The sequence below is a fragment of the Heptranchias perlo genome, chromosome 3 (assembly GCF_035084215.1).
Source record: "Heptranchias perlo isolate sHepPer1 chromosome 3, sHepPer1.hap1, whole genome shotgun sequence".
Lineage (NCBI taxonomy): Eukaryota > Metazoa > Chordata > Chondrichthyes > Hexanchiformes > Hexanchidae > Heptranchias > Heptranchias perlo.
In genome coordinates, this window is record NC_090327.1 from 21,459,956 (window position 1) to 21,484,586 (window position 24,631).

General features: G+C 45.9%; 1 protein-coding gene across 3 annotated transcripts in view; it reads right to left on the minus strand.

Moving 5' to 3' along the window:
* Positions 1-24,631, minus strand: part of trpn1 (transient receptor potential cation channel, subfamily N, member 1) — a 272,820-nt gene that overhangs the window by 123,133 nt on the left and 125,056 nt on the right. For all 3 annotated transcript variants that reach the window (XM_067978518.1, XM_067978520.1, XM_067978509.1), the window contains 2 exons: positions 10,468-10,581; positions 2,158-2,262 (listed from right to left, as the gene is read on the minus strand). In XM_067978518.1, coding sequence (XP_067834619.1) covers positions 2,158-2,262; positions 10,468-10,581 — 219 coding nt within the window. The remainder of the gene's footprint in view (positions 1-2,157; positions 2,263-10,467; positions 10,582-24,631) is intronic.

The following is a 24,631-nucleotide window of genomic DNA, read 5'->3' on the forward strand; positions in this document are numbered from 1 at the left end:
GCAAGTCGGGAGATTAGGTGCATGTTATTTCCATTTAAAAGGCTCTATGATATACATAATGTATGTTTAAAATTTATTTCTCTGTATGTTTCACTGAAATAAACATCCATGTGACCCCAGTAGGAGTTACATGGCACAACAGTGCTGCAAAATGTGATGCAGATATCTGATATTTGAGTCACTTGACAGCTTGCCAAGAATGCAGCATTTTATTGTATTATATTATTTATATGTATATAGAGACAGGAGTGCTATAACTCTGTAGTACACAATATTAATGTACAATATATACCAGAATGCTATATTCGTACAACACATAAGTATATTACTATGTCAAAACCTTTGTAACATAAAAGAGTGTTAGAATTCTAACACTGGATGTATTTTGTTCAGTAAACCTCTCTTCCTTGTTAGATAATGTTATTATAACCCCAACAAATGCTGGAATCTTGTAAAATACTCCTGTTTGAGTAAGATCTTTTAACTTGTGGGTAAGTTTTCTGATGACATCTGAAATCCATCGTGCTACTTGCTTGCAAAGAAGTCATCCATTGTGGACAAAGGTTACCCACTTCTGACGGTTTTACAATGTTGGAAAACACAAATTAAGCTCACTGAGTGGCAAGGTGCAGATCCAACTAAATTAGGCCACATCTCAGTTTCTGATCTCTTGAAGTATTGACGCACATGGGGGTAGGTTTTGACTCTGTGCGACAGTGTAAAACGGGTGATAGCGAATCAGTAGCCCGTTTACATCTCTCCTGATTTTCATCTTCATTGTGGAAATAAAAATTGGGAGATTGGAAAAGGTGCTGCTGATTCGCTATCACCCATTGTATACTATCACATAAAGTCAAAATCTACCCCATAGTGTCTACAAGTCCAGCTCAGACCTGACACAAGTGGGACAAATCATCTTCAAACCCAACAAGAGAACAGCCATATGAATTTTGCTGCTTTTGTAGTTGTCATCAGTTGAAGAGTAGGACAACTGGTTCAGGACTCCCAGTAGAAGACCACATACAAGACACAGCTTTTACTGAATATCATACTAGAGTTAAAGGATTGGCAGTGCCTAACAAAGCTAAGGGTCTCTGGGGACACAATTACTAAATTGCATTACATGTTAGCAGATTTGTAGACGGTGCCTTTTGTGACAAGAACTGCTTTGCTTGTGGCTGGAAATCTTTTTGCCACTGTTCCAAACACCTTAGTGGGTATTTAATATGAATTACTCAGATACGATGTACATCTGTCATTCAGGACTAATGTCGTTTTCCAGAAAGGTCATAAGCATTCCATTCCCACAGAAGTATAGGACAACGGTCGAAGAGACAGCAACAATTCTATGCCAGACTCCCCAGAATGCCATCAACTGCACACAAATGGAGAGAAGGCACCTACTGTAAATCATTCCGACACTGGTGGTGACCATGCACACAAGCTCCAAGTAAAACTCTGCAATGTATTGAAAAACACAGTCTATGTCAACTGTAGCCGGTCTACACACAGTGAAGGATTCTGCCTGCAATCAACACACAACTCCTTCATTCCTAGCAAGACAAATCTGGCTCCAGAGTTCGAGCAAAATGGTCAACTGTAAGACGGGGCATTTAGGCTACAGCCTGAAAACGTGGCTCATGAACCCATTGCTCGACCTACAGACACCCGCAGAGCATGGGTACAAGCAGGAAGTCAAGAAGATATATTCTGTCATCGAACAAACCATCAGTCTCCTCAAACAGCAATTTTAGTACCTTGACAGCTTGACAGGAGAATTTATAATATAATCCAGCCAAAGTATGCAAAATGATTGTGGTCTGCCATATATTGCATAATCTCACCACTGAGAAGGGGCTATACTTTGGATTCAATAAAGAGTGCACCCATTCCATGGCCATAGAGAATAGAGGATTCTATGTACTAACAGAAGATGAGTTTGTATTGGCTGGGGAGATTAGGGTCAACTCATTTTAGTCAGGGTAACCTCCAGTGCCAAGATGGAACATCTTCAACAATCCCAGCACAGGCTTTGTGCACTGGGAACACACACTGGGAAGTTGGGTGTGCTCACCCCATGATTTTCTTTCCCTTCTTGACAAACTCTACTGCACATAGCTCTAACATTACATAAAATAGGCCTTTGTTCACTTGTACCTTCCTTTGTGTTCTGAGCTGTAGATCGGCATTAACACTAAGCAGCTCCTTGCAGACTGCAACGTTACCGATTTCAGCGCTAAGAAACAATGGGATGCAGCCGTCCTGTGGAAAGAAGCAAACAACGTGAGACCTAGGAAAGAAAGAAAGAATGTAGAAGGAAAGATTCACATTTCTATAGCGCCTTTCATGACCTCAGGATGTCCCAAAGTGCTTTACAGTCAATGAAGTACTTTTGAAGTGTAGTCACTGTTATAATGTAGGAAACGCGGCGGCCAAAATTGCAGACAGCAATGTCCCACAAATAGCAATGTGATAATGACCAGGTAATCTGTTTTTTAGTGATAATGTTTGCAGGATAAATATTAACCAGGACACAGGGGAGTGCTCCCCAGCTATTCTTCGAATAGTGCCATGGGATCTTTTACATCCACCTGAGCGTGCAGACGGGGCCTTGGTTTAATGTCTCATCCAAAAGATGGCACCTCTGACAGTGCAGCACTCCCTTAGGACTACACTGGAATGTCAGCCTAGAGTTTGTGCTCCAGTCTCTGGAATGGGACTTGAACCCACAACCTTCTGACTCAGAGGCAAGAATGTTACCACTGAGTCATGGCTGTAAGGCGCATGGAAGAAAGAAAGCAAGTAAGAAAGAAAGAAAGTTAAGTACCACAGACTGTCTAATTTGCGTTTTATATAAAGGTGACATTTAGATATTATTTAGCAGTGACAATTAGGCTGAAATCCTTGGTGGGGAAAATGCTAGAGTCTATTATAAAGGATGTGATAACAGAACACTTGGAGGGCATTAATGGGATTAGACAAAGTCGGCATGGGTTTATGAAAGGCAAATCATGCTTAACAAATCTACTGGAGTTTTTTGAGGATGTAACTAGTAGAATAGATAGGGGAGAACCAGTGGATGTGGTGTATTTGGATTTTCAGAAGGCTTTTGATAAGGTCCCACACAAGAGGTTAGAGTGCAAAATTAAAGCACATGGGATTGGGGGGAATATACTGGCAAGGATTGAGAATTGGTTAACAGACAGGAAACAGAGAGTAGGAATAAACGGGTCTTTTTCCGGGTGGCAGGCAGTGATTAGTGGGGTACCACAGGGATCAGTGCTTGGGCCCCAGCTATTCACAATATATATCAATGATTTGGATGAGGGAACGGAATGTAACATTTCCAAGTTTGCAGACGACACAAAGCTGGGGTGGAATGTGAGCTGTGAGGAGGATGCAAAGAGGCTCCAAAGTGATTTAGACAAGTTAGGTGAGTGGGCAAGAACATGGCAGATGCAGTATAACATGGATAAATGTGAGGTTATCCACTTTGGTTGTAAAACAGAAAGACAGATTATTATCTGAATGGTGATAGATTGGGAAAAGGGGAGGTGCAACGAGACCTGGGTGTCCTTGTACACCAGTCGCTGAAAGCGAGCATTCAAGTGCAGCAAGCAGTTAGGAAGGCGAATGGTATGTTGGCCTTCATTGCAAGGGGATTTGAGTACAGGAGCAGGGATGTCTTACTGCAGTTATACAGGGCCTTGGTGAGACCACATTTGGAGTATTGTGTGCAGTTTTGGTCTCCTTATCTGAGGAAGGATGTCCTTGCCATGGAGGGAGTGCAACGAAGGTTTACCAGACTGATTCCTGGGATGGCAGGACTGACGTATGAGGAGAGATTGGGTCGACTAGGCCTATATTCTCTAGAGTTTAGAAGAATAAGAGGTGATCTCATCGAAACATATAAAATTCTAACAGGACTAGACAGACTAGATGCTGGGAGGATGTTCCCGATGTCTGGGGAGTCCAGAACCAGGGGTCACAGTCTCAGGATACGGGGTATGCCATTTAGAACCGAGATGAGGAGAAATTTCTTCACTCAGAGGGTGGTGAACCTGTGGAATTCTCTACCACAGAAGGCTGTGGACGCCAAGTCACTGGATGTATTCAAGAAAGAGATAGATATGTTTTTTAATGCTAAAGGGATCAAGGGATATGGGGAAAAAGCGAGAACAGGGTACTGAGTTAGACGATCAACCATGATCATTTTGAATGGCGGAGTAGGCCCGAAGGGCCGAATGGCCTACTCTTGCTCCTATTTTCTATGTTTCTATGTTTTCCATGTTTCTACGTGATTATTAAAAACAAATTAATGCCTGTGCTGAAATTTCACTTAAGTGCGGATACTATTACTATAACCCTACCAAGTGTCGGAATCTTGTAAAACAACTGTCCTTTGAGGGTGATTTTTTCAGGTGCTAGTAATTTTATAATTAATATAAGATCATAAAACGTACATGAGAATTAGTGTTGCCACTGTCTGGATTTGGACTGGACAGTCTGTCTTTAAGTGAGACATCCGAGATTTTTTAAAAGTCTAAACTAGACACAAAGGAGTAGATCTTCCAATCATGGTTACAACTAGGCATCAGTCGGACGATGCACTATTAGCAACCACCTGGCTGTTATTTGGCTGACTCCCCACCTGATTTTGTGGAGTTAACTTCATTTACATAGTTGTAGACAAGTTCCTGGTCCACTTTGGGCCTAGCTTTGGGAGTTCGACCGGAGCAGGGTGAAGGAAAGCTCTTAAAATGTTGGTAGCAATTACACAGGATGTTAATATTTTTAATGTACATTCCAGCCTTTGCAAAGGTTGTTTGGGTAACAGAAAACCCCAGCAAGGCTCAGTGGATGGCACAAGAAATGTAGAGGCAGGAAACTGAAATTGAGTGTGACAATGTACTTTTTTGTTTGCTAGATTGCTTATTTGAATTGCTTACTACTAGCAACAGTACATAAAGGGTTAATTATGATTTCTGTGAGCTGCCTCTGCAAAGTACAGAAATAAACATTTTCTAGCAAGTGAAAATCAATTAAAAGGCATCTGAGCCTTGTTTTTTGCCAAACAAAGGGGAGATTAATATCTTAATGTCAACTGAATGTACGGTCATAAGTTTCAATTTGAATTATTACAGTAGCAATTCAATCTAAATGCCAATATCTTGTGTGTCTTTCGAAAGCACTGTTTGAAAGCACAAGAGAACAGTGTGTTAAGTTTTTTTTAACTCTGACATATCTTTACAAGATCTTAAAACAAGTCAGTTAACATATCTGGCACAGGTCAAAGAGCCAAGCCAACTCAGTTAGTGATTCTTTGATTGACGACTGTGTCTAAAGTGAGGAAATGGGTCAAAGCTGGCGAGTGGGGACAGGACCAATTATCTTTTTGGTAGACAATTCTGTGACCAAAGGTTCCAATTATAGGTTTATATTGGATTACGTGCACTTAGATCAGCTGTCTAAAGTCCATAGCCACCAGAGAAACTGGGCTAGCACTTCAAACGTATGTTGAAAAATAGCTCCAAGAAGCATCCATTATTTGATATATCGAGGAGGATAGTAAAGTTTATAATTGCGAACATACGGAAAATGACAAGAAATCCAGCCTATCCCATTCAGACCTTAGGCCAATTAGGATAAAAGCTCTGGGAAACTCATCTCCAACCCTTGAAGGCAATCTCCAGCAGACGGCAGTAACTGTTAACACCAGTCACTGCTGGTTTCACCTACCTTCTCTAACTCAAGATGTCTTCCACTCCCAGGAACATATGCTGTTTTGAACTTAGTTCTGATTATTTACTTATTCTATGTTAAGTAAATCGTCTATTGGCTTATACCTTGATTCTTGATCCGATATTCGATTGCCTACCAAAGATAAGGAGAATTCCATGGCCGCGGGTGATACATTTCAGTAAAACGCAAGGGTTCTCTGTTCGAACCTTGGTTCTCAATATTACTGATCAAGATATTGGACGGGTGAAGGAATATTTTGGATCACAGGGGTCGGAATGTCAGCTTATGTGTCAGCCGTGGCTCAGTGATAGCACTCTCGCCTCTGAGTCTGAAGGTTGTGCGTTCAAGTCTCACTCCAGAAACTTGAGCACATAATCTAGGTTGACAGTCCAGTGCAGTAATGAGTTGGAGGTGCCATCTTTTGGATGAGACTTTAAACAGAGGCCTCGTCTGGCCCCTCAGGTGGGCGTAAAAGATCCCATGACACTATTCGAAGAAGAGCAGGGAAGTTATCCTCGGTGTCCTGGCCAATATTCCTCAACCAACATCACTAAAATAAATTAGATTATCTGCTTATTATCGTAGTGCTGTTTGAGAGACCTCGCTGTGCGCAAGTTGGCTGCTGCGTTTTCTACATTACAACAGTGACTACACTTCAAAAGTACTTCATGGGCTTTGAGACATTCTGAGGTTGTGAGAGGTGTTATATAAATGCAAGTCTTTCTTTTCTTTCTTTGTTATAGAGGTCCTGTGTAATGCTTAATCTGAGTAGCAAATCTAGCATAAAATACAGAGTGTGTTATCGGGTGATGGAGCAGTGCAACACACTGATCTTCTGTTTGATGGCCAGTGAAATGGAGGTGATGCAAAATGAGGTGGTTGTGAGGGAGCGGCCCGGCTTTCCACTCCAGAGGACCCACATCATAGGACAGCACTGCAGCGTGCCTGGAGGGAGGCAGAGAAAGAAAGCTTGAGGTCTCACCTGACTCCTACTGCCGTTGGCAATACCAGCCTTGCAGTGCGTAATAGCTGCAGGTGCCCTTACAGCAGAAGGCACAGCTCTTCAGCCAGCTGTCTGCTGATCTAGAACCTGTGCAACCAATTCTGCGAGGACATTGCCAGGCAAGCGCACCTCTGCTTATAAATGTGGGTGGGTGGGTGGGTGGTAGGGTACTGGCAGTTGAGCATAGTCTGACTATGGTACAGTCTGGAATTGCCTGGAATTGCTACTCTTCTTTCAAAATGAAACATGAAAGAGGGATTCCCATTGTAAAACCAATTGTCTCAATTTAACATGGACAAACCATAAAAGAAATGGCAGTGTCAAAACATTTAGCACAAAGTGTGCTGACCAACTGAAACAGGAAAGAAGCAATGAAAATGGCTGCAGAAATAGCCTCAAGATTCTACCACAAGTCTTAATATAGGGCTTGTTATACGTACTTTTATAAACAGCACAGACAGTCATTTTATAAGGTGTGTAGATGACTAAGCAATATATCACTCTAAGAATGGAAAAGTTGCATGGTTGTCTGAGCCTGATTCTGTGCTCTCTCAGTATCCAATTTCAGTAGAGGTCACTAGATGCCACCTTGGCTGAAATAAGATCTCATTGTGAATAAATTTGCAACCTTTCTATTGGCTTGATGACACATGGGAACATGGGAACAGGAGAAGGCCATTCAGCCCCTCCAGCCTGTTCCACCATTCAATTAGATCATGGCTGATCTGTGACACACCACATTCGACCACTGATCTGCGTGGTGACCAATAGAACCCAGCGGTACAGAAATTGTCATCAGCTGGGGAGAATGTTACCAGTGAGGTCCCACAGGAATCTGTTTTCAGACTTCTTTTATTTAATATCTTTATAAATGGAGCTAGATGTCACAAGCACAGTGGCTAAATTTGCGGATGATACAAAGCTAATGAAGGTTGTAGACTTCAAAGCTGAACAGAATAAGCTACGGGAGGATTTGACTATACTTGGGAATTGGGCAGACAGGTGGAAGATGAAATTCAATGTAGAGAAATGTAAAGTGCTTCACATAGGGACAAAAAAATCCAGGCAGGGACGATTATTTAAATGAAAAGAAAATAATGTGCACAGAAAATGAAAGAAATCTGGGGGTCCTGATTGATGATAAGTTGGAGTTATCGCAACAATGCTCATTGGCAGTGAGTAAAGCAATTCAGATGTTGGAATGTATTAAAAGGTCAATATTGAGCCAAAATAGTGAGGTAATCCTGCCACTTTATAAATTGTTGGTGTGACTGCACTTTGAATACTGTGTACAGTTCTGGTTGCCACAGTACAATGAAGCAGCTAATGAAAGGATACAGAAGAGGGCAACCAGAGTGATTGAGGAGATGGAGGGATTGGATTATGAGGAGCGATTACGTAAATTGTGCATGTTCTCACTGGAAAGAGGAGGTTGAGAGGTGATGTGATTGGTGTTTTTAGGATTCTAAAGGGATGAGATAATGTAGACGATGACAAGCTATTTAATCTTGTCCAGAACAGTAGAACCAGGAGTCACTGCCTGCGCGTGAAGGAGGGTTAATCTACAGAAACAATATTTCAGAGAGCGAGTGGTCGATCTACGGAACAGGCTCCCTAGGGAAATGGTGGAAGCAGTTAGTATTGATTCATTCAAATGCAAATTAGATAGACTCCTTTCATTTTGGGATACAGTACATGAGTAATTTGAGACATGATGTGATAAGTGTAACATGCTTGGGAAGAACAAGTGACTTTGGACCTATGGTTCCCAAAGGTCTTCACCATTGGGGTTTTCCTCGCGTCATGTCTGGGTCTGTTGTGAGACTATTTGATTGCTATGATTAGCCAACAGCTCCGTTATCATTGTATTGTGCGACTACCAGGATGATAGAAGGTGAACTAGATTGACCGTGGTCTTTTCTCGTAGTAGTAGGGAAAATTCTAGAGTCTATTATAAAGAATGTGATAACAGGACACTTAGAAAATATCAACGGGATTAGACAAAGTCAACGTGGATTTATGAAAGGGAAATCATGTTTGACAAACCTACTGGAGTTTTTTGAGGATGCAATTGGTAGAATAGATAAGGGAGAACCAGTGGATGTGGTTTATTTGGATTTTCAGAAGGCCTTTGATAAAGTCCCACATAAGAGGTTAGTATGCAAAATTAAAGTACGTGGGATTGGTGGTAATATACTGGCATGGATTGAAAATTGGTTAACTGACAGGAAACAGAGAGTTGGAATAAATGGGTCTTTTTCGGGGTGGCAGGCAGTGACTAGTGGGGTACCACAGGGATCAGTGCTTGGGCCCCAGCTATTCACAATATATATCAATGATTTGGATGAGGGAACCAAACGTAATATTTCCAAGTTTGCTGACAACACAAAACTAGGTGGGATCGTGAGTTGTGAGGAGGATGCAAAGAGGCTTCAAGGCGATTTAGACAAGTTGAGTGAGTGGGCAAATACATGGCAGATGCACAATAATGTGGATGAATTTGAAGTTATCCACTTCGGAAGGAAAAACAGAAAGGCAGAGTATTATTTAAATGGTGGTAGATTGGGAAATGTTGATGTACAAAGGGACCTGGGTGTCCTTGTACACCAGTTACTGAAAGCAAACATGCAAGTGCAGCAAGCAGTTAGGAAGGCAAATGGTATGTTGGCCTTCATTGCAAGAGGATTTGAGTACAGGAGCAAGGATGTCTTACTGCAGTTATACAGGGCCTTGGTGAGACCATACCTGGAGTATTGTATGCAGTTTTAGTCTCCTTACCTAAGAAAGGATATACTTGCCATAGAGGGAATGCAGCGAAGGTTCACCAGACTGATTCCTGGGATGGCAGGACTGTCATATGAGGAGAGATTGGGTCGACTAGGCCTGTATTGACTAGAGTTTAGAAGAATGAGAGGGGATCTCATTGAAACATATAAAATTCTGACAGGGCTAGACAGACTGGATGCAGGGAGGATGTTTCCCCTGGCTAGGGATCCAGAATGAGAGGTCACAGTCTCAGGGTACGGGGTAGGACATTTAGGACTGAGACGAGGAGAAATTTCTTCACTCAGAGGGTGGTGAACCTGTGGAATTCTCTACCACAGACGGCTGTGGAGGCCAATTCACTGAATATATTTAAGAAGGAGCTAGATAGATTTCTAGATACAAAAGGCATCAAGGGGTATGGGGAGAGAGCGGGAATATGGCATTGAGATAGAGGATCAGCCATGATCATATTGAATGGCAGAGCAGGCTCGAAGGTCTGAATGGCCTACTCCTATTTTCTATGTTTCTATGTCTAGCAATTCCTAAGTTCCTATGTGACACATCACATTCAAACACTGATCTATCAGAAGAATGAAGAGGAGTAAAAGAGGAGTAAGTGTTTTTGCTGGTTGTCAGTTATTGATTAGCAGGAAGTATTTGTTAGGTTATTCTCTCTGCCCCACTATTATACCCTTCCAACATCAATGAGATGAAACACTGCCATTACAAGGCACTGGATGAGAACCAAAAAACACATTCATTAGCTGCTATTAAAAAAGAATTTCAAGCCCCCAATTGTCTATCAAAAGAGCAAGCTTTTCTTTGAGATAGATGTTATTTCAAGGCTAGCATCAACGGTTGGTCCCAGAGTGAGATTGGAGTGGTCATATAAAAACATGGATAGGGTCAATGTATTCAGCTACAGCTATTAATGGTGACGATTCTCTCTCATCTACCTTATCTTGTATGAATCGAGCATCTTTGTTTGAGGACTTCAGCAGCATCTGTACTATGTTGAGAGCACCGCTGGGTCGACTAGCTGCATAGTGTAGAGGCAACTGATCCTTATGCTGAAAAGTAAAGAAAAGTGCAGTGAGATAGGTGCTGTACATCCTGAGGAGGCTAGCCAGCAACATTTTCTCTTTATTTCCCCATTTCTCAGTCCTGCTCATCACCTGCCGTACAGTTCAACAGACAATGGCTGTATTTCTACCAAGTAGTCGCTCTTCATAAAAAAGGCAGGGAAACCTATGTAAGGGGGATTAGCAAGGTTTGCCTAGTTGTTTAAACTTCCCTTATTTGTTGGTTCCCCTCAGTATATTATTGTTAACTAATTTGAATTTCTAGCAGGAGAGAGATGAGCCTAGAGGTTAGGCCACTTGGCGCGCGTTTCTCAGGTGCTCAGCAGCCTCCAGAGGCCCCAAAATGGCTCCAGGAAGCGTGCGCATGCTTGCGACTGAATGTTTGCCACCCGCCATATAGGTAGAGGAGGTAGTGCTCGCGCAGGAGCACAGGCAGACAGCATTTAAAGTCAAAAATAATTTAAGCAGATGAGGGTCTTTGTGCAGGACCCATTTTCCATCTTGGACCACCCCAGCACTTCACCTGCCACGTGTTGACCTCGCTCAGCACAAGGTGACGCCAACCGGCATGAAGCCCCTCTCGTCAGCGCTATTTAAAGGGTTCATGCAGGACTTACAGGTTAGGTGCTGGTTTACTACTTCTGGCTACTGTTTGACTTCTAGGTGTTTTTATGCTGAGTTCTAACACTCTTAAAAGTTCACTTTGTCTGCACAGGGAGAGGTTTTGCTGCTTTTGCACCTCTTTGCCTCACAAATTGTCTGGCTGCAGACACGGGTCGTCTGGTAGGACTGCCTTTGGGAATAAAGGACGATTGGGAGCATCAAGGAAAACACCACAGATCAGGCGAAGCTGCCAGAAGAGGAAGGAGGAGGAGAGAAACTCAACAGGGGGCTATACCCACAGAGGGTCTTCAGGGACCGCTTCTCCTACGTCAACTTGACTGAGGCGCCTTCGCTTTACCAAGGAAGCTGTTACCGAGCTATGCCACCTGCTCCAGCCTCATCTACAGCTTCAACCAAGGGCATTGACAGTGCTGCCTGTGGCTGTCACCGTCACCCTCAACATTTATGCAATGGGCTCCTTTCAGGCTGCAACAGGTGACATTAGCAACATCTCCCAGTTCGGTGTGCGCTGATGTATCATGGAGGTCGCCAAAAGAAACACTTACATCTCCTTCCCTAACTCGCACCAAGTCCTGTTCACCCGTCACCCCTGTGCTCGCCGACCAACATTGGCTCCCAGTCCAGCAATGTCTCGATTTTAAAATTCTCATCCTTGTTTTCAAATCCCTCCATGGACACGCCCCCCCATCTCTGTAACCACTTCCAGCCCTACAACACTCCGAGACCTCTGCGCTCCTCCAATTCTGGTCCATTTCTCCAGCATTGGCAGCCGTGCTTTCAGCTGCCTAGGCCCTAATCTCTGGAATTCCCTCCCTAAACCTCTCCACCTCTCTACCTCACTCTCCTCCTTTAAGACACTCCTTAAAACCTACCTCTTTGACCAAGCTTTTGATCACCTGTCCTTATATCTTGCTATATGGCTCGGGGTCAAATTTTGCTTGCTAATGCTCCTGTGAAGTGCCTTGGGATGTTTTGCTACGTCAGGGGTCATTGGGGAGGATCATGGGGGGGTGGGTGCTCAATCACAGGGGTCATGGAGGCGGATTGGGGTCAATGTGGGGGGTCAGTCATCGGGGGGCTCAGTCATCGTGGATAACGGGGGGGGGGGGGGGGGGTTGGAAGTCATCGGGGGGAGTTCAGTCATCGGGGGGCTCAGTCATCGGGGGGTGGTCAGACATTGGGGGACATTGCGGGGGTATGAGATTGTGGGGGGGTTTGGAGATCATGGCGGGGGGGGTGGCGTTGGAGATCGTGGGGGGGGGGTCAGAGCTCGTGAGAGGGGTTGGAGTTTGTGGGGTGGGGGGTGGCAGCAGGTAAGTTTGCTGGGCCTGGGGGAAGCACTCCTACTCTTCCGGGCCCACAAACTGTGCGATAAAGACACTTACCTGCTGTTTCGGGCCTTCTCGCCTCCCCTCACGTGGAGTGAAGTAGAAGGCCCGGGAATCCCGGCCCCCAGGGGTTAAAAAAAAGCTGTAAAAATGGAGGCCCACAGCCAACATCACCCGTATCCCTACAATTGTTATTGACAATGAAACAGGATGAAAGAGCACGAGGTATCACCCACATGGTGCACATTGCCTTGCATGCCCCACCCTGGAATATTTATCAACCGGAAGGGATTGCACTCCCTCAACATACATCTGGTTTGCAACCACAGGCAGCGCATCTTGCAGGTCTGTGCCCGCTATCCCAGCGGCAGTCACGACTCTTTTACTCTGTGCCAGTCCTCTGCGGTGCGTTTATTCTAACCAGGCCGCCAAATTACAGGCTGGCCATTGGGCAAGAAGGGTTATCCCTTGGCTCATGACCCACGCGCAAATACACAGCACGCCTACAATGAGGGCCATGCTGCCACAAGAAGCATCATGGAAGTAAACAATCGGCGTACTCAAGCAACGCTTCCGCTGCCTGGACAGTTCCGGAGGAGCTTTGCAGTATAGCCCTGGAGCAGGCATCCAGACTTGTTGTCGTCTGCTGCATGCTTCACAACTTCACCATCATAAGGGACCAGTCTTTAGCACCATGTGGGCAGCAACAAGTACAGGAGGAAGAGGAGGAGGAGGTGGCAGAGCAAGAGGAAGATGAGGAGTAAATGGAGGGGTTGAGGCAGCGGCCACTAGCGACCCTATCTGCCCAAGCTCTCAGGGACCAGCTCATCGAGGAGTGCTTCATCTAAGTCAGCAACAACAGTCACACAATCTTCACCTCTCTTCTTACAACCACATTCAGGCTGCTTTCCTTCACTGCACACTTGCTCTCACTTCACTACAAAGACAGATATATCAACAACAAATCCAGATGCAAAAACAAATTTATCAAATAATTCATGTCAGCATTTATAAAAAAATATATTATTCACCCTTGTGCATTCCCTTAATGCCTGTCTTGCGTGTTCCTTTCCCTACCCTAGCGCTCCTATGAGCTGCTTCCCAGTGCCTACAGCTTGGGAGGTGGAAGGCTGCTGAGCTTCCATTTAGGACGCTCCAGATGGCCTTGGAGAATGACCTGGAGCAGCTCCGGGCATAGAGGCCCTGGTTGCAGCATCTCGGCGTGGGCTGCAACAGTCTGAGCCGGCTGGCTGAATGGTACCAGCAAGAGCACTGGCGGAGTGTCTGGCGGGGAAGCAGGCATGCTGTTATCCTGAGAGAGGACAGCAAATTCCTCTCCCATAGAGCCAAGGCCACTCTCCTAGGCGGCTCTCCTACTCCTAGTACTCTGTTGGAGAACATGGTGCTGGAGTGAAGTAATGCCCTGGAAGCCCTTTTCAACAGTGGCCTGCAAAGCCAAGATGGCAGCCATCTGGCAGCAGTTTGTGCTGCGATGGAAGCTATCAGATCAGTTATGAGAAGTTCCATCATGGTGGTTCCACTGCCATCCTGTTGGAGCTAACCACATTTTCCAAGTTGGACAGAATGGATTTTCCCTGTTGCCTGCATTGCTCCCAACCAGCGCACCACCTCCACAGCAGGGAGGTGATTGGTTGGTGAGTGTCACTGTTTTTTTCTCTCTCTAAGTCAGGGCAGGGGTTTAACTAAGAGCTTAAATCAGTAACTTAGACGAGATAAATTATTTAGTTAATAAAACCAAAAATAGTGAGTGATTAAAAACTTTAATAAAGTAAATAAATAAATTCTGCTTTGGCAAGCGATGGCAGGACAAGTGGTGTGTCGTTACTGCAGCGTGTGGGAGTTTGTGGAGAGCAGCGTGATCCCCGGCAACCACATCTGCAGCAAGTGTCTGCAGCTCGAGGAACCTCGGCTCAGAGTTGTTGAGCTGGAGTCCGAGCTGCAGACATTTCGATGCATCAGGGAGGGGGAGAGTTACCTGGACACTTTGATCCAGGAGGCAGGCACACCCCTTAGATTAGGATAGTTTAAATTCATTCAGTGATCAGGGACAGGAGGGTGTGACTGCGAGTCAGGCAGGTACGGGGACCCAGGTTGTAGTGATGGAGGAGCCTCAGCACTTGACCTTGTCGAACAGGTACGAGGTACTTCCTACCTTTGTGGATGAGAGCAAAGACTGCAGGGAGGATGGGCAACCTGATCACGGCACTGTGGTACAGGAGGCCATTCAAGTGGGGGGGAGTAAAAAGGAATGTGGTAATGGTAGGGGATAGTATAGTTAGGGGGATAGACACTGTTCTCTGCAACCAAGACCAAGAGTCCCGAAGGGCTGTGTTGCCTGCCCAGTGCCAGGATTAAGGACCTCTACTCGCGAGTGGAAAAGAACTTGGAGCATGAGGGGGAGGATCCAGTTGTCGTGGTCCACGTAGGAATCAATGACATAGGTAGAACTAAGAATAGGGTTCTGCTGAGACAGTTTGAGGAGCTAGGGTCTAAATTAATAAGCAGAACCTCAAAGGTAATAATCTCTGGGTTACTACCTGAGTCATGTGCAAATTGGCATAGGGACAAACAAATCAGAGAGCTAAATGCGTGGCTCAAAGAATGATGTGGGAGACAGGGGTTTCAATTCATGGGGCACTGGCACCAGTACTGGGGAAAGAGGGAGCTGGTCCGTTGGGACGGGCTCCACTTAAACTGGGCTGGGACCGGTGTCCTGGCGAATCAAATAACTAGGGCTGTAGATAGGGCTTTAAACTAAAAAAGGGGGAGGGGTCAGGTGAGGGGAAATTTAGAAATCTAATCAGGAAAGTCAAGGCAACAGAGCAGTGTAGTGATTTGGGTAATGATAAGCAGAGTGTGGCAGGAAGGGACAGAGAGTTTACCAATAATAGTGCATCAGCAAATAATGTCAAAGCAGAAAAAAATGGTAAAAAGTCAAAACAAAGTGAATAATACTTTTGACTCAATCCCATTTTATTGCTGGTGATTCACAAAGACCTGGGCACACCTTGGGATTTCCTCTCCTCCTCCTTAGAACTGTTTCTCCTTCATGATAGTCACAGATAGAAAACTTCCTAAAGAATGATCAGTCTGTGCACCTGCAGTTGCGGGTAGAGGGGATTTTATTGCAAATATGCTCTGTTTAAGTGAGGAACAGACGTAAAGAAAAAATGAATCATCTGCTCACTTCTAGTTCTGGACTTGTTTTGGAATTGTCAACTTTAAAAATCAGGTGTGCTCTTTTTCATCATCTTTAATTTAATTTCCATGGGGCCGATTTTCGGATGGACGAGTGGTGTGTTGGGCGGGGGGGGAAAATGGCGGAATCCCAGAGCGGGTTCGGAGCCCGGCTCCAACCCGCTCACTTCCGGGTTCCCCAATGATGCGTTCGGGTACGTGCGCAGATCCCGCATGCGGGACTCCCACCGGCAATTAAAGCCGGCAGGATGATAATTTACGTAGCTAGTCAGATAGTTGAGGTACTTGACAGACCTCACTGGGTGGAGATTTTGGCAGGGCTGCAATTTTGAAGGATCCTCATTGTGTTTCCCGTGCTGTGGGAAACACTCCCTGTTGGAGCAGACGTGTTTCAGCCAGCAGCCAGTGGGAGATGCAAAGGATTTTTTGACAGTTGGGAGGAAAACCTCATTTATTGCAGCAGGGCACTCTGTTACCCTTTCAGTTTTGGCTGCAACACCTTTAACTTTCCACTCAAAATTATTACTTTATATCCTAAACTCTGCTGTGCAAACACATTTACCTACTTTGTGGACCCCCTCAAACTCACACCGTCAGGATGGGGGGGGCGCCATGGCTGCATTCATCACTTCATCCAAGGATGAGCAACATCACCAGCCTCGCCAGGCACGCTGTCCACCTCCGCCACGTGGAGCTCCACAACACAGTGCTGCACCACAGGCACCCGCACAAAATAGTCATGCACCTACACATACACCCACTGTAGAGTGACCCAATGGGTGGCATCAAGTGTGGGTGTTCATGGTGAACCTCATGAAAGGGACTTATTACACAAGCCAGTCAAGAATGGCCAAGATGTGGCAGTAGTGGTGACAATATAATGTTTAATGTGAGTTGAACAAAAATGAAATATAATAAAAAACATGACAAACACCCTTGTACATCCCCTTTGTGCTCACAAAACCTTTGCCTTACGCTTCCGACTACTCCTACGTGGTGCATCCCCTGTGGCTGCAGCTGTGGTAGAGGCAGGTTGCTCTTGTTCATGCCCTGACCAATTGGATGCTTTGGGCCGACGCCCTCTGGGTTTCAGTGTCTGTGAGGGCCCCTCCAAAGACTGCTCCACCTGCACCTGTGCAGGGGCAGACTCAACCACCTGGAGAGGAGGCAGCATTGCGGGTACTGGTTGAGAGGGGGGCAACGGGTGAGACGTGGGAGCGCTTTGAGTGGTGTCCCCACTTCCATGTCCCCTATCGCCATCATCCCTCTCCTGGGCCAGGCCCACATCACTCCTTCCACCCTGCTGGACGACAGTTTGGAGGACATGTGTGAAGCCTTGTAAGGCCAGTGCTCGTGTATCTGCCTGCCTTTTCAAGGCGGCAGAAAGTTGCTCACCCTGAGTCCAAATGTCCGTTGTCAGGGCCTCAATGGGCTCATTGTTGAGCCGTGCTTGAAGCTCGATGGAGGCTAGCCTTCCCTCCATCACAGACATTCCCGCACTTACCCGCGACACTATCTCGGAGATGCTCTCACGTCCCTGTGACAGTATCCCAGAGATCCCCTCCTGTACATGTGCCACCATTCCACTCATGCAGGAGTTGGACTCCTCCATCCTCTGTGCAATTGTGGAGAGTGCGCGTGGCACCTGTTCTAGCACCTCGCAAATGTGCTGCTGCCCCTCGATCATTCTCCTTTTAAAGGATGGCCCCCAGGGTTCAGCATCTGTGTCCAGCTGAGCAGAGCCTGGAGAAGAATGCTCCCACCGACACGGACTCTCCACAGCTGCCCCTGCCACCAGTGTCTGCTCGTGCTCGCGTGTGTGTGGTGACTCACCATGTGCAACCCCAACTAAGTGAGGACGGGGACCCACCGAGGTGTGTGTATCTGCGCTGGTGGATGGCTCGTTCAGATGTGACGGTGCCCCCTCAGAGGCCGGCAGGTCCTCTGAGGAATCGCCCTCCGCCGTCAAAGCGGTCGCTGAAGGCCCTGTAAGAGAACAAAGACAATATTAACCATGATGACAGATGTTGAGGTGCTGAAGATGGCAAGACATTTTAACATCAATTGCTATTGTGAGTGCTGAATGTTAAAGTTCTGTCACCAGCCGTTTGTCGGGTGACAGTCTCGGCGTCCCCGACGAACAGGCACTCGAGGGTGCGGCTCAATTCAAGAGCCCCCTGCTCCATGTCCGTGAGGATGACCTGATGTTGCGGCCCCCCTCCGGTCTTCACCCTCTCCCGTGCATTCTGGGCTCTCTTCTCCGATAAGGGGAGAAAGTAGAGAGGTGTGAGTGAGGGATGGTGACGTGGCCAACCGCTGAATGCATTGGTTTGGGTGCGGCTGACCGTGAAAGAGATGCATCAGAGGGTGAGTATGAGACAGAGCCATGACATTGTATGAGGATTGGGTTGAGTGGTAGAGGTGAGTAAGTGCAGGTAAGTTGAGGATGAGCTTTGAGTGGGTGTGAGGAGTGATGTGATAGAGTAGTGTTGGCAGTGCAGAAGGAGTTGTGGGGTAGGAGGGGTGATGTGGAAGATGGAGTGTAGGAGAATGAGTAAGTGTACTCACTTTGTCTGACCTAGTTAGGTCATTGAAGCGCTTCCTGCACTGGATCCATGTGCGGGAGACATTGCTGCTGCTGGTGACCTCCTCTGCCACCTCGAGCGATGCCTTCTTGGTGGCAGAGACAGGCCACTTTCTCCGTCCACCGGGTTGAAGATCTCCCTCCTCCTCCTCACCCCATCCAGTAAGACCTGGAGTGAGGCATCATTAAACCTTGGGGGCAGCCTTTCCCCTGAGCTGCTCCATGATCTTGTGTCATTGTTTGCTGCAGGATCAGTCATTAGAGGACTGCCCCTTTAAATAGGGCTCCTCCAGCTGACAGCCTGTGATGCGGGTGCACAGTCCGCCCGCTGCGCAGGTTTCTGACGGGAAACCCGGAAGCCACGTTATGTGGCTTCAATTTACCCGTGATCGTGTGAGGAACTGACGGATTTCACTGGGCGGGTTACCCACGCGCCCAGTCGCCACCCCTCCCCCCCCCGCTGCCAACCCACTTTCCTGGTAATATCGGGGACTATATTTCTGAAACTAAAACAAAGTTCTTAAATTCAAAAATACCGGGTTCAAAATATTACAATATATTTTTAATATTCTTGTATATAAAGTTGATAAGTCTGTTAAAAAGGCACATGGGATCCTGGGCTTTATAAATAGAGGCGTAGAGTACAAAAGCAAGGAAGTTATGCTAAACCTTTATAAAACACTGGTTAGGCCTCAGCTGGAGTATTGTGGCCAATTCTGGGCACCACACTTCAGGAAGGATGTCAATGCTGGTACCAGGGATGAAGGGCTTCAATTTCGTGGAGAGACGGGAGAAGCTGGGGTTGTTCTCCTTAGAACAGAGAAGGTTACGGGGAGATTTAATAGAGGAGTTCAAAATCATGATGGTTTTGATAAAGTAAATAAAGAGAAACTGTTTCCAGCGGCAGAAGGGTCAGTAACCAGAAGACACAGATTTAAGGTGATTGGCAAAAGAGCCAGAGGTGAGATGAGGAGAATTTTTTTTACGCAGCAAGTTATTAGGACCTGGAATGCACTGCCTGAAAGGGTGGTGGAAGCAGATTCAATAGTAACTTTCAAAAGGGAATTGGATAAATACTTGAAGGGGAGAAAATTGCAGGGCTATGGGGAAAAAGCAGGGGAGTGGGACTAATTGGATAGCTCTTTTAAAGAGCCGACACAGACACGATGGGCCGAATGGCCTCTTCTGTGCTGTAAGATTCTATGAGTTTATGATAAAAAGAGTATACTATTTGACTGGGGAACACCAATTTTATTCCTTTTGTGAGGAATACTTGTGCAATGCAACGTACTTCATTGGTCCAGTTCCCAGAGGTGAAACGTCACTATCTAACCCATTACCACACCACCATTTCCCTCTGGTCTTTGCCATTTATATAATAAGATGGATGTTCCATTACGACCTATTATATAAATTTTTTAACCGCGGTCAATAAACTCAGAACTAGAAGTAACTATGTTTGTGGCATAAAGTAACAAACTCTCCAACCAGAATATGAATGTTTACAAAATAGAGAGTGAAGGGCACAGTGGGTTAGCTGACTGTCCCTTTCAGGTATTTTTAGGACCTCTGGGACCTAATTTGAATCCAATCCAGAATGATGGGAGTCCTTTGCTGCCTGTAAGGGTCTTGTGTGAAATATGCAGCTTCAACCCATTTCCTGGTGGGAGTGAGCCCATAGCACAAAACTGCTCCTAATTTGGCACTAAATTAATGATGTCATTCAAAGGCAATAATGATGGCTTGTGTATTAAATAGAAATAGACACGGTAAGGGTAAGTAGAGAGAGGTTTACTCTGCAGCTGCTTGTGCTATACCTGACCTGGGAAATGTTGGCACCACTGGGTGTTCTGGTCCTAGCGTTAAAATTCCTTGCTTTGGTAAGCACAAAATTTTATCCTATCAACAAGAAGAAAAAAAAAAGGGAGGTGAGCGGATCCTAGCTGGACACATTACCTTATAAGGCAGCGATATCTCATCTACGTCATAATCAGTGCTGAACACATCATGTCAACAGTCCCTTACAAGGCAGTGAAAGCTCACAAAAGTCTAACACATCATAATAGACGACTCATATATTATAAGCTGTGAAAGTTATTAAAACATTAAAAGAAGACATAATATTGGGATTCAGGAAGCAAAACAAAGCTGAATAATGCGGTGCGGTAAGCCACGAAAGATGCAGTGTAGTAAGCCACGAAAGAAGCGGTGTAGTAAGCCACGAAAGATGCAGTGTAGTAAGCCACGAAAGAAGCGGTGTAGTAAGCCACGAAAGAAGCAGTGCAGTAAGCCACGAAAGAAGCAGTGCAGCAAGCCACGAAAGAAGCAGTGCAGCAAGCCACGAAAGAAGCAGTGCGGTAAGCAACGAAAGAAAGCACAAGGTGTTTTTATACGAAGGCGGCACTTAAGGCGCCTGCATATATGCAAAAGAGACAGGTCTAAAACTTATCGACGGAGACGCCATGTTAGAAGATTGCCGAAAAGAAGAAGAAAAAGAAGTTGTTAGAAGCTGACTATGGCAGACTTCGTCCAACCAACAAGAAACATTCATAATGAATTTTGTGACGAAAAAATCACTGTTCGTGACGAGATCCTCTCTGAAATCAGTGCTTTTGCTGCTTCATATACCCCAGCCATTTGAATAAACTTCAAATCAAATAAACATTGTGTACCTTGTTTTTAATGAAATGTATAATCGATGCAGCACCACTGGAATCAAGAGTGCAAATCCTCTTTTACTGATCCATGATGTAACCATTTAGAATTACCTCAACTCATGCTGCTTTCTGGTAATTTTTACCTTTCATTGTCTTAATACTATGGGCTACCGTCATCAGTGTGCTGCTTGCTGTGATACTGAGCCATACAAACTGGGCCCCCCCACATTCAGCTCCTGGGGTGGCAGATCTCAACTGGGGCATCAAAATCCTTAGCTCATGAATTAAGGGGAAAAAGAGCCAGGGCTGCTGCTCCTGAATGCTATCCAATGACTTTCACTGGAAAGTGCATCCGCTGCTGTTCAATCATGGTCTAAGCTGTCTGGTTCCCGTGGATCTGCGGCGGATGGGGCCAGTCATGAGCTCAACCATGCCCTCAACTCCCACACCTTTTCAGGTCAGCAGTCCTGGCGGTAGAAAATATGCCCACCCACTTGTAGATGGGGAAACGCGGTCTCCATGTTTTCCACAATTAGGCCTGATTCAACATTGGATGCAAGGAGAAGAACCTGTTTCTTACCTAAGAAAGGATACTCCTTACTTAAGAAAGGATATACTTGCCATAGAGGGAGTGCAGCGAAGGCTCACCAGACTGATTCCTGGGATGGCAGGACTGTCGTATGAGGAGGGATTGGGTCGACTCGGCCTGTATTCACTCGAGTTTAGAAGAATGAGAGGGGATCTCATTGAAACATATAAAATTCTGACAAGGCTAGACAGACTGGATGCAGGGTGGATGTTTCCCCTGGCTGGGAGTCCAGAACGAGGGGTCACAGTCTCAGGATATGGAGTAGGACATTTAGGACTGAGATGAGGAGAAATTTCTTCACTCAGAGGGCAGTGAACCTGTGGAATTCTCTACCACAGAAGGCTGTGGAGGCCAAGTCACTGAATATATTTAAGAAGGAGCTAGATAGATTTCTAGACACAAAAGGCATCAAGGGGTATGGGGAGAGAGCGGGAATATGGTATTGAGATCGAGGATCAGCCATGATCATATTGAATGGCGGAGCAGGCTCGAAGGGCTGACTGGCCTACTCCTGCTCCTATTTTCTATGTTTCTATGTGCAAATGCTTTCAGAGCGCAGCCATACACAGATCCCATCAACAAGGGGGGAGAAAGTTTTGAAATGAAAGCAGCTGCTCTTCTTTCGACTGGCAGCGTTCCCTCCCCCCCCCACCACCACCACCCCCAAGACCAGGCGTACGTAGCAAGACTCCACACCAAGTCCCTGCACGTTACCCTGGGACCAGAAATACGGCCGGGGCTGGAGGGCATTTATGGGCGGTTGGGGAGTCCTGCTGGGGATGACCCCCAATTGAAAAGCCTGGGCCCATGAATCATCTTCAGGAGAGAATGGGATAAAACGTAAACATCATTCTGCTGTACAGTGCAGTATATCTAAATTCAACCAATGCCATGTCTTGTAAAACCACAGAGGCACGCTAATAACAAATTAGTTTTGCAGCAATTTAAAGCATGTCAGAAGGAAAACCCTTACCCTGTGTTTCTTTGATTTCTGGGTCAGGTATATATTTGTGTTTTTGTCACATGTACATTGTGTACAGCTGAGACAATTCATTGCCAAAATGAATACTATTGGGGTGAAATCACAGATTTTATGTATGTATATGAAATTCCTGTCCATTTTTTTGCCCCCTATGGGAAGGTATGTCTAGGGCAAACGAGCAACAGATACAAACGGTCGTGGATCCAAAGCACATCCCCAGCATTGAAACTACATTCCTCTAAATGTTAAATCCAATCATGTAAATGACGTGTTCCCAAAAAATAAATGTAGTGATAATTCGACCTTATCCTTCATACTTACATTTGGAGTTTGCACAGACATGCAAAGAGAAAAGAAAGGAAAAGCGGGAGAAGAGACTTCCAATATCAGGCCGCTGCCCTCGGGTAAGACTTTAAAGGGGTAAGGAAGGCAACCAGGAGAGGGGGGTGAGCAGAAGAGGGGACGTTCGAGAGACGGTACCAATCGGGGAGGGGGGGCAATCAGGAGATGAGGGCCACTGGCAGAGGGAAGCGATCGGGAGTTGTGGGGCAACCGGGAGGGGGGCACGATCATGAGTGGGCATGATTGGGAAAGAGGGCGATCGGGAGATGGTTGTGGTTGTTGGAGGCCAATTATCTCAGCCACAGGGCATTGCTGCAGGAGTACCTCAGGACAGTGTCCTAGGACCAACCATCTTCAGCTGCTTCATCAATGACCTTCCTTCCATCATAAATCATAAGGTCAGAAATGGGGATGTTCGCTGACAATTGCACAGTGTTCAGTTCCATTCGCAACCCCTCAAATAATGAAGCAGTCCGTGCCCACATGCAGCAAGACCTGGACAACATCCAGGCTTGGGCTAATAAGTGGCAAGTAACATTCGCGCCAGACAAGTGCCAGGCAATGACCATCTCCAACAAGAGAGAGTCTAACCACCTCCCCTTGACATTCAACGGCATTACCATTGCCAAATCCCCCACCATCAACATCCTGGGGGTCACCATTGACCAGAAACTAAACTGAATCAACCACATAAATACTGTGGCGACAAGAGCAGGTCAGAGGCTGGGTATTCTGTGGCGAGTGACTCACCTCGTGACTCCCCAAAGCCTTTCCACCAACTACAAGGCACAAGTCAGCAGTGTGATGGAATACTCTCCACTTGCTTGGATGAGTGCAGCTCCAACAACACTCAAGAAGCTCGACACCATCCAGGACAAAGCAGCCCGCTTGATTGGCACCCCATCCACCACCCTAAACATTCACTCCCTTCACCACCGGCGCACCATGGCTGCAGTGTGTACCATCTACAGGACGCACTGCAGCAACTCGCCAAGGCTTCTTTGTCAGCATCTCCCAAACCCACGTCCTCTACCACCTAGAAAGACAAGAGCAGCAGGCACATGGGAACAACACCACCTGCATGTTCCCCTCACACACCATCCCGTCTTGGAAATATATCACCGTTCCTTCATCATCGCTGGGTCAAAATCCTGGAACTCCCTACCCAACAGCACTGTGGGAGAACCTTCATCACACGGACTGCAGCGGTTCAAGAAGGCGGCTCACCACCACCTTCTCAAGGGCAATTAGGGACGGGCAATAAATGCTGGCCTTGCCAGCGACGCCCACATCCCATGAACAAATAATAAAAAAATCGTAACAAATTGCTGAACGTTTTGTGACGATTCGCAAATTCCCAGGTGATGGGGAAACGTTTAGAAACAATAATCCGGGACAAAATTGTCACTTGGAAAAACATGGGTTAATAAATGAAAGCCACCACAGATTTGTTGACTAACTTGATTGATTTTTTGATGAAGTAATGGAGAGGGTTGATGTGTATATGGACTTTCAAAAGACCTTTGATAAAATACCACATAGTAGACTTGTTAGCAAAATTGAAGCTCATGGAATTAAAGGGGCAGTGGCAACATGGATACAAAATTGGATAAGGGACACAAAGCAGGGAGTAAAGCTGAACGGTTGTTTTTCTGACTGGGGGGAAGTTTATAGTGGTGTTCCCCAGGGGTCGGTATTAGGACCATTGCTCTT